A 10,569-nucleotide genomic window follows, 5' to 3' on the forward strand; every position below is an offset into this window, starting at 1 on the left:
CCTCTCAGGGAGGAGGTCTCACTCTGACTCAGACTCCGAGTACAGCAGCAAAACTTTTTCCGCTTAGTTGCGATCCGGTTCGGTTCTGTTCTGTTCAGCGCCATCATGTCCGGAGTCGCCTCCACTCTGGCCAAGAAGCGGGCCCTGGCCGCGGGGTTCGGAACCAACTCCAACGCGATTCGGTACCTGAACCAGAACTTCGAGGCCCTGCGCGCGCAGTGCCGCTCCTCCGGGCAGCTCTTCTGCGACCCCACCTTCCCGGCCGAACCCGAATCTCTGGGCTTCAAAGAACTGGGTCGGAACTCCTCCAAGACCCGCGGAGTCACCTGGAAGAGGCCCACGGTAAGAACCGAGCCGAACCGGGGCGGATGGAGAATCCGGGAGTGAGAAGAGGGGTGGGGCCGGAACCTCCCTGAACCGAATCCGACCGAACCATCCGACTGGCTCCGGGTTCTGGTTCTGGTTCCGGACCTGCCGCAGAGAAAATGGGAAGACATGAACTCCGAGGGTTTTTCTCCGGATTGGACCGGAACCCCAAAGAGACTCTGAGCAGGAAGTCGGACAGAACCAGAACCGGGTCCGATAGACACACCTGGGTCAGCAGCAGTTCCAGGTGGTCCTGTGAGCTATCTGATCCAGAACCGGAACCTCTCAGGTCTGTAGAGACATGGAGAACTGGGTCGTACTGAACCGTCCAGAACTATCAACCTGCAGCAGCAGGTTACTGGTTCTGTTCGGGTCCATTTGGAAGCAGCTGGCAGTCATTAAGAGACTCACCCGGTCCGGCTTTCAGAACCGATCCAGTCTGGTCCAGATGAGTCCTTCAGATTCATTCCGTAATATCTGGAAAATGATTTGATCAGAAGTTTATTAAAGTTTGAACCGAGAGGAGCAGCTCTGCTCTGATTGGTCCAGATCAGGGCAGCTCTGACCCGGTTCTGTCCATCTGTCTGACGCGGTTCTGTCCACCTGTCTGACCCGATTCTGTCAGTCTGACCCGGTTCTGTCAGTCTGACCCGGTTCTGTCAGTCTGACCCGGTTCTGTCCTCCTGCAGGAGCTGGTCTCAAAGCCAGAATTCATCGTGGGCGGTGCCACCAGAACCGACATCTGTCAGGGAGCGCTGGGTGAGTTTTCCACACTGGCCCTGAATACAGAGGTCAAATGTCACAGATTCCTCTGCTTGGTCCAGTCATGTAGAACCGGGCCATGGGTCCACAGAACCAAACCAGCAACTTTGCAGGGGAAACCAGATCCAACCAGCAGAAGCTCCACCAGGTTCTGGAGAGTCCGATTTTACCCGGCCATTCCCATCTGACAAAGATGGTTCTGCTTTGGTTCTGATCCGACCCGGCCCGGGTCCAGAGAGCAGCCAGTGGCTGCAGGTTACGGGGTGGACTCAGCATCATCAGCCGCACAGGAAGAGAAGCAGTATGAGAGGAGCGCGGTCGGCCAATCAGGACGCATCGTGTCACGCGCTCAGTGACTCACGCTGCAGCCAGAAACCGCAGCGCCACAGCTTGTACAACCAGAGATCTGGTCCCACAAGCTGCAGCAGGAATTCCCTGCAGAGTGAGACCTCTCCCAAACTGGTCTCTGTGGAGCTGGACCAGAACAAACATGATGGGAGCCTGATGGAAACCGTCCTCCTGTCTCTTTAAGAAGCTCTTCCTGCTCTGATTGGCCAGGAGTGATGGCGCTGTTTGGGAGAAGCTCTGAGAAAAACTATAAACTATAAACTATAAACCCATCAGAACTGATTGCATCGCCGACAGGCAGGTTCTGATCCAGAACAGAACCGGCTTCAAGTCGACTCCCAAATCAGAAACCATGAAAGCCGGGGGCCAGCAGGGGGGGACAGAGAGCCTGGCTGGATGTGAGGGGTGTGCACTTCCTGTAGGGGGCAGCAGTGAGGTATGGTCTCCTTTCTGTCCAGGTGACTGCTGGCTGCTGGCTGCCATTGCCTCTCTGACCATGAACGAGTTTGTGATGGCGCGAGTCGTTCCCACAGACCAGGGGTTTGGAGACAACTATGCAGGAATCTTCCACTTCCAGGTATTTCAGGTGTTTGGCTTCTTCCGCCATCATAGGAAGTTTGTGTTGTGTCTCAGAGGTCTTCCTGTGTGTCCTCAGTTTTGGCAGTTTGGGGAGTGGGTGGATGTGGTGATTGATGACAGGCTTCCGGTTAAAGACGGGGAGCTGCTGTTCGTCCACTCGGCAGAAGGTCAGGAGTTCTGGAGCGCCCTGTTGGAGAAGGCCTATGCCAAGTAAGAGCACCCAGAACTGATAGAACACAACTGGTTCTACTGGAGCGGATGGGAGGAGTTTGGATCCACAGGCATCTGCTGGGGGGTTGTCCTCCTGGCTGAGTCCTTCTTCTGTCTTCTGCATAGAAACAACTGAAGGAATGAAACCTTATATGACATGGTGTCAACCCGTGACTTTACTGCTGCTCCTGCAGGGTGAATGGCTGCTACGAAGCCCTGTCTGGTGGCTCCACCACTGAGGGCTTCGAGGACTTCACCGGAGGCATAGCAGAGAACTATGACCTCAACCGGCCACCATCCAACCTGTTCCAGATCATCAAGAAGGCGCTGGAGGCCGGCGCTCTGCTGGGCTGCTCCATCGACGTGAGTTCACTGTCACTCCCACTGTGAACCACCTCGAGGGCTCCTGAGGGTTGACATCCTGTCAGCAGAGCATCAGCTCTCTTCAGTTGAACCCTGGCATGATGATTTTCTTGGTGTTGCTGCAGATCACAAGTGCTGCAGACTCAGAGGCGGTCACTCGACAGAAGCTGGTGAAAGGCCACGCCTACTCATTGACGGGGGCCGTGGAGGTAGACTGAAGTCGTGGAATGGAGATTCCATCAAGCAGAAACAGGAGAAAACTATATGTTCTGGTTGCAGGTGAACTACCGCGGGCGTCAGGAGAAGCTGGTTAGAATGAGGAACCCCTGGGGTCAGGTGGAGTGGACCGGAGCATGGAGCGATGGGTAAGCAACCAGAAACAGACTTTGAGATTCTAAAACCAGCAGGTGTTGTCTTCAAAATGAGTTCAGATGATCAAGAACTAAAGAACCAGTTGATCTGGACAGAAGGTAACTGGTCTAACTGGTTTCAGGACAGACGCAGGAGCCTGACCATCAACCAACTTGTCAGTCTTTGGTCCTGCAGCTGAGTGTCTAACAGCAGCATCTCTTTCTATGCAGGTCTTCTGAGTGGAGCCAGGTCCAGGGGGACTGTCCTCACGCCAACTCAGAGGACGGAGAGTTCTGGTAGGACAGAGAGAATGTCCCAGTGACATTCATGAACTGACCTGAGGATGGAATGAGATCACGTCTCTGTTGCTGTCTCTGCAGGATGTCGTTCAGTGACTTCCAGCGTCACTACTCCCGAATCGAGGTGTGCACTCTTACTCCAGATACGATAGAGGACGACTCCGTCAAACACTGGAGCGTCAGCAAGTTTGACGGCACCTGGAGGAGAGGCTCCACGGCTGGAGGATGCCGGAATCACCCCCGTTAGTACACACACGCACCACTACAGACCTCTTGTGGTACTGATGGACCAGATGGTCCTGACTGTTCCCTTAAGAACTGATATGAATCTGGATCATAGAAAAAGATCAGCGTCCTGCCCGAAGCACATGACTGGACCAGAACCAGAACCAGAACTGCTCAGGACAGGTTCTAATGGGAGCAATGACTGTCATGACCCACTGGGTTTTATTGAGTCAGAGGGAACCAGAGGACGATTCATGTCGGCTGGTTTTTCTCCTCAGACACGTTCTGGACAAACCCTCAGTTTGTGATCAAGCTGGATGAGGAAGATGATGACCCTGATGACGGTGAGGTGGGCTGCAGCTTTGTGGTCGGTCTGATCCAGAAGAACCGCAGGAAGCTGCGCCAACAAGGCGAGGACATGCACACCATTGGCTTTGCCATCTATGAGGTCTGAAACCTTTGATTCCAGCTTCAGATCCCAGCACGAGTCCAGGATCTAACTCTCCTTTGTTCCTCCAGGTTCCCCCGCAGGTGAGTCTACCTGGAAGCCTTAGAAACATGGAAACCTGCTGGCTGGAAGCGACTCAGTTCAGGTTCTCCCTGACCAGGGTTGGCCTTACAGCCTGATAGACGTGTTTCACTGGTAATATCAGGGTTGTTTCCTGGAAAGGCAAACAGCATTGTTGATGACTCAACCTGGCCTGTAAGCTAACGGCTGATGGGCGGAGCCTAATTAGGCTACAGGAAGGGAGGGAATTCCCTGTCCTGATCCAAAAGGAAACTATTAACATCTTAGCCAAACACAAGGTTTCTCTTTGTTAGAAAGCATCACTTCCTGGTTTTAGAGTCTATTTTCAGTGAAACCTGATGAGATCACAGAAGGTTGGTTTCAGCTCCGATCTATGTGTCTCTCTGAAGTCCTCCTAGAAGGTCTTCAGGTTATGGACCTTACCAGAGGGGCCGCTTTTCATTGGCTGATGCCCGTTCTACGTGGTCACGTGATTGGCCGTCTCACAAACAGCTTCCTGTTAGCTAAGTACAGCATAAAGCAGCACTGATACAACTTCTACACCTTGTAGCCTGTCTGCTACAGTCTTATGTTAGCTAAACAGATCAATATGCAACGTGTATCTGACTCACACTGAAGATTTTATTTTAGCCTCTCTAGCACCAAGTACAGAGTATCAGGCCTGGACACACTCAGACATTTGCCAACAAACCACAGGAATCACCCACTGATTTCAAAAGCCAACAAATCGATGAATGTCCGACTCACCCAGCCTTAAAGAACAACAGTCATCAGTGATCTTGTCCTCAGCTATATTGATGCTGAGGGTTTGAGGATCGTTTTCCTCCTGGAGCGAAAGCATTTTGCTGTGACGTCACAATGTTGGCGGCATCTGAGGCTCAAACACTTTGATCTCATCCAAAACGATGACATGAACTTGTTAGTTCCTCTGTCCATTGTAGTAGCTGATATATTGTGAAAATCCAGTAGAAATGAAGCACTAATGGAGTCAGAAATACACAGCAGAGAATCAGTCCAAGTGCAAGACGCCATGTTTCCATAGAAACAACACGCCGCCAGGCTGTTTGTGAGACTTGCGGCCACCTGGGATTTTCTAGATGGTTGTGGGCGGAGCTTGGTAAGGACCATTGAACTCTCATTGGGATGAGTCTGCAGATCCTCCTGAAGGTCTTCATGGACGTTCTTGCCTTCATTAGCTCATTTCTGAATGCCGCTCCTGAACAGGCACAGGTGACTTTAAGAGCTTTCCTGATTGGCTGTCTATCTGCAGTTCCATGGACAGAGGGAGGTCCACCTGGACAAGAACTTCTTCCTGACCCACGCTCAGACGGCGAGGTCAGAAACCTTCATCAACCTGCGGGAGGTGAGCTCCCGCTTCAAGCTGCCACCTGGAGAGTACCTGGTTGTCCCGTCCACCTTTGACCCTCACCAAAACGGAGACTTCTGCATCCGAGTGTTCTCCGAGAAGCAGACCGAGACCATGTAAGTTCTGCTGGACCGGAACATCTTGGGTTCTCCGTCTGACGTGTCCCCCTGCTGTAGACTCTGTGTGAGGTTCCTCAGAGACTTCCTTCAGTCCAGAATCCCGGTTCTGTTCTGTGGAAGGTGGAGAGGAGGGGAAGATCGTGATCAGAGCCGTTTGTTCTGTTTCAGGCCCTGTGACGACCCGGTCAGCGCCGACCTCAGTGACGTGAGTGATGATCCGCCCACATCTGGTTGCTAGTGCATTCCAGCTGCTAGTGAAAGTGTTACAGCTGTTAGCTTCCAGGTGTAGTCGTTGGTTAGCAGCTGTAGCATGTATTTAACTTTGAACATTTTAGCCTCTAAAGTTGTGTTAAAATATGTTGGTGTACAGTTATGATGCTGCGCCCTAACCTGGTGAAACGGAAAGTACCTGGCACCATTCTGACCTATGAACCCTGGCTGGCAAAGTTTGAAATGTAGATTATTACATTTTAAATAGTATTTCCTGATCATTCAGGCTTGTACAGCTCTTTGAACTCAATATGGAAATGTCGGTTCCTCTGCATCTACAAACGACCACCAGCCTTTAAACCTTTTCCTATCTTTATCCCAAAGTATGGAATGATATTCCACAACATATAAAGTCCATCTCAGTGTTGTCCAGAAGACTGCAGGACACTGGCCTCACTGGGAATGGACGTCTGCCTCGCTTGCAGCATATTTGTGTATTTCTGCATTCTGCTGTGAAACTGCAGTCATTCTAGACTTGTTTTAAACATTATAATAAAATCAAATCTATAAAATATTTTGTAGCAATTCTGGTTTAGATCATGTTTTATTATTTACAAAAACTTGTAATAATGATAGAATTGTTTCTTTTGAATTTAAAACCAGTGGAAACAGGAACATTAATACTGGCTGATGTTGCTGGTACCAGTTGGTACCATGATAGCCCCGATCTTTGCACCGTTATCCATTTGGTTTGTTGTGATGCTCTGACTGTTGCCATGGTGACTGTGTCTAGGAGACGGTGTCGGACAGCGAGGTGGACTCCGGGTTCAGGAACCTGTTCACTAAACTCGCGGGAGGCGTAAGTGTCGCCGTGGCTGGCCCCGCCCAGCGGCTGCTTCCTCCCTGCTGATTGGCTGCTTCTGTTTCAGGACATGGAAATCTCCGCCTACGAGCTCCAGACCATCATGAACAAGATCGTAGCCAAACGTGAGCCGACGCTTCGCCACGTTCAACACGCTGCGCTGTAGCGGCCGCAGACATGACTTCCTGTTTGCTGTTTTAACAGGAACTGACATCAAAACAGACGGATTCAGCCTGGAGACCTGCAGGGTCATGGTCAACCTGATGGACGTATCCTTCACCGCCTGAGGGGCGGAGCATCAGGGCAGAACATGCGGGCGGGGCTTAGGAGGGGCGGAGCCTGTGAGGGTTGTGAGGAGGTTCTGGTTCTGGATCTCTGGACCCAACCAGTTTAAATGTGTTTAGATGATCTGTGATTGGTCAGCTGATCAGCCAGTTGATTGGTCATCGGTCCCACCTGTCCAACATCTGTGAGTGACCTTTAACCTGCAACAGGACAGCGGGAACGGCAAGCTGGGCATCGGGGAGTTCGCCACGCTGTGGAAGAAGGTGCAGAAATACCTGGTGAGCCGTGACCTTTGACCTGTGACACCCGCTGTTTTCTTGTGGGAAAACTTGTGGGAAATCTCAGAGTTTGCTGTTCCTGCAGTCGATCTACAAGCAGATCGACTCGGATAACTCTGGAACCATGAGCACTCCGGAGATGAGGGTGGCCTTCAAGGACGCAGGTGAGTCGCTGCGGTCAGAGGGGAAACTTCCTGCCTGCTGCCTTTCTGCTTCCTGCCTGCTGCAGCGGCGCTGCCAGCTTTAACCGTGTCAGTTTGATGTTTGGTGCCACTGGCAGACGGATCAGCTCTTGGTTTTGGTTCTGCCTCTGACCCGTTTGCTGCTGCAGTGCATGATGGGACAGCGCCATGAGGATGCTGAGTTTTCCCGTCTCGCTGTGACCAGCTTCCTCCTCTCCTGCCCCATAATGCAACACTGTCGGCAGGTCGGGCCGAGTCGATCCAATGACAGTTTGGAGCGAATCGGGTCGCTCTAAACAAGCTGCAGGAAACCGTCACCATAATCTGAGAACATGTGGGATTATCAGATCGGGTCCAAAATCGGAACCAGAATCAGCCGGAGTGAAGCGGCCAGCCGAACCGTCAGCAAAGATTTAATCTGCTAATCTACCATGCTACTGCTGGACCCAACAGAACCAGCAGAACCTGCAGCTGGGTTCTGGTAGAAACCTCTTCACTAGTCAGATTAAGTGGGATTATAATCTGGATTTCGTATCCGAAACTGAAACAGGAGAAACGTGATTTCTGATTTTCTGACTCTTTGATTCCTGAAAAACCGTCGAGGTCAGAGCAGCTCCAGTCCTGGAGGCTTTAGAGAACCTGCTGCAACACCTGAGTGACATCATGAGGTCATGAGGTCATCAGCCTGCTCTGAGGTGTGTTGGACCAGGGACACACGGAAAAGCTGCAGGAGGCCCGGAGTGGACAGATGGACAGATGGACAGATGTCTCTGTGTCTCTGACGTCTATCTGCTTCCAACATCTGCAGTTTGTGCCTCTGATGGAATCGCTTCCAGGATGGAGGCAAACAGCCAATCAGCTGTTAGTGGGTGGAGTCAGAGTTCCCTCTGTGGAAAAACCCCGGCTGGGTGGGAGGGGCCACTCCCCCTGACATTCCTGGGCCAGGCGGCGCCACTCTGAGGTCGGGATGAGTCACGGTCCGGGCATCCAGCCCGAGGTGCTGCTGTGTGTGTGTGTGTGTGTGTGTGTGTGTGTGAACTGAGGAGAACTTCCTGTTTATCTCTAACTTCTTCTTCTGCAGTGTTTGTCTCTAACGTGTGTTTCTGTTTTCTGCTGCTCATCCTGCTGATGGCGATGGTACGTCTGGTTCTGGTTCTGGTTCAAACTGTCCTTCATCTGTGTGTCTTTCAACATGAAGCTGGGTTCTGTTCAGGTTCTGATCAGCTAACAGTGAGTCAGACTCAGGCTGGTTCTGTTTTACAGATGTTTCCAGAAATAAAGACCATGTAAGGATCCAGAACCTGCTTCAGAACCTGCTTCTGCTTTATTTAGATCATTTTAAATGGGTTTCTGTCTGTTTAATTTAATTTATCTTTATTTTGAAAGGCCAGTGAAATGACTTTCCTGTTTGGACTCCAGATACTTCTGAACTGTATGAACTAAATTCTGCAGAACCAACCCGGTTCTGGAACTCAAGAAGTTCTAATCTGGGATTACTGTGGTGGCCATGATGGAAGAAGAATCAGGAAGTCAGTGGTTGCCATGGTGATTCCCTCCTTTCCTCAGCAGGAGGCGTGGCCTGTAGTATCACTGGTTTCATTTGCTGGGCCGACAGAACCGTTGACCCGTCTCTGCGGTCCAGCCAGGTCCAACAGGAAGTTGTTAGACAACCTCCAACCGGCCTTAATGTGTCCTGTTGGCGCTACATTTGAAGCTAGCCCAATTAGTTTCACCAGTTGTTCCAGTTTAACCATCATAAATCTGGACATTAAACTTTACCTTTAACTCCATCATCTCATTTTAAAACTGGATTATTTTCTCCTGTTGTTCAGTTGTCAACTCGTTATGCTAGCGTCCTGTTAGCATTGAGTTAGCATGCTGCTAGCTAACTGCTTCCTGGTCCTTCTGAAGGTTTCTCCCTCAACAACACCATCTACCAGCAGCTGGTGGCCCGGTACTCGGACCCGGACATGACCATCGACTTCGACAACTTTGTGGCGTGTCTGATGAGGCTGGAGATGATGTTCAGTGAGTCTGATGACCAACGGCGCGAACGAGAACACCTGGAAACCTGAACACACATCACTGTTGTTCCACTTCCAGAGTGGTTAAAAATCTATCTGTTTTCAGCCGAGCAGAGACGCTAACCTCCGTCTTTTTCCTCAGGGATCTTCAGGAAGCTGGACGCCCACCAGAGCGGCTCCATCGAGCTCGACCTGAACCAGGTGAGGCAGGAGGCTGACTCCGTTTTTAGTAGTTTATTATCAGAGTTCAGGAAGTGATCCTCTGTGTTTGTCTTGCAGTGGTTGAACTTCACCATGATCTGAACCAGAACCGCTCTGCTTCACGCCATCAGGGCGTTTCCAGCTGCAGCTTCTCTCTCTCCTATTGTAACCTCTCCTCCACCAGCCGACTGGCCCTGAACCTTCTGCTCTGCAGGTCCATTTGGACCGGCGCCACACAGAACCTGTTAGTCAGGCTTTTATCTGCCGGCTGCTCTTTACCGGATCATTAAAGTGTTTCCATGGCGAACGCACTCAGAGTCTGTTTCATTTGAAAGACATGAAGAACCTGGAATCAGAAATGGAATATAATAAACATAATAAAACAAATATAATAAACATAATAAAACAAATATAATAAACATAATAAAACAAATATAATAAACATAATAAAACAAATATAATAGATATAATATAATAAACATAATAAAACAAATATAATAAACATAATAAAACAAATATAATAAACATAATAAAACAAATATAATAAACATAATAAAACAAATATAATAAACATAATAAAACAAATATAATAAACATAATAAAACTAATATAATAGATATAATATAATAAATATAATCCTGTTTCCATGACGTTTACAGTAAACAGTACTGTAGAAAATAAAGAAATAATTTCTAATCACTTTTCTGCAGCTTCACTTTCATTGGCCAACAGGAAGTTCTGAACTTTCACAATAAAACTATTTACCAGAACACAAAATAAAGCTCAAAGTTCATACATTAAATATGTAAATACACCTTATTACTCTTAAAAATCACAAACAGGTTCTGACCCGGTTGGAACCTGCAAACTAACCAGAACCGGTTGTGACCCAGTTAGATCCTCCTCCCGAGCCTGAGGGCGGTTCTGTTCGCGTTTCCAGAATGTTCTTTTTCATCTCAGCCGGTTCTGATCTGATGATTTTGGACCAGAACCCGCCTTCTGAGTCAGAA

The 10,569-nt window shown here is 49.6% G+C and overlaps 1 protein-coding gene and 1 long non-coding RNA gene across 3 annotated transcripts; one reads left to right on the forward strand and one right to left on the reverse strand.

Moving 5' to 3' along the window:
• Positions 1 to 64: 64 nt before the first annotated feature.
• On the forward strand, positions 65 to 9,870 carry LOC122829988 (calpain-2 catalytic subunit-like). Of its 2 annotated transcripts, none has more exons than XM_044114995.1 (21): positions 65 to 342; positions 1,056 to 1,125; positions 1,935 to 2,053; positions 2,132 to 2,265; positions 2,460 to 2,628; positions 2,754 to 2,837; positions 2,908 to 2,993; positions 3,210 to 3,275; positions 3,360 to 3,520; positions 3,782 to 3,951; positions 4,023 to 4,034; positions 5,303 to 5,514; positions 5,686 to 5,722; positions 6,521 to 6,586; positions 6,657 to 6,714; positions 6,794 to 6,858; positions 7,084 to 7,152; positions 7,238 to 7,316; positions 9,246 to 9,362; positions 9,501 to 9,559; positions 9,638 to 9,870. In XM_044114995.1, the coding sequence occupies exons 1-21, from the start codon at positions 106 to 108 to the stop codon at positions 9,659 to 9,661; spliced, it is 2,094 nt and encodes a 697-aa protein (XP_043970930.1). In that variant the 5' UTR covers positions 65 to 105; the 3' UTR covers positions 9,662 to 9,870. The 2 variants fall into 2 exon arrangements, with proteins under 2 accessions (XP_043970930.1, XP_043970931.1); XM_044114996.1 differs by lacking the exon at positions 65 to 342 and adding an exon at positions 535 to 655.
• On the reverse strand, positions 9,677 to 10,561 carry LOC122829995. The gene is made up of 2 exons (XR_006370465.1): positions 10,433 to 10,561; positions 9,677 to 9,905 (listed from the first exon to the last, which is right to left on the reverse strand). It is a non-coding gene; the product is annotated as an uncharacterized LOC122829995 (long non-coding RNA).
• Positions 10,562 to 10,569: the final 8 nt, after the last annotated feature.

Source organism: Gambusia affinis, linkage group LG04 (assembly GCF_019740435.1).
Source record: "Gambusia affinis linkage group LG04, SWU_Gaff_1.0, whole genome shotgun sequence".
Lineage (NCBI taxonomy): Eukaryota > Metazoa > Chordata > Actinopteri > Cyprinodontiformes > Poeciliidae > Gambusia > Gambusia affinis.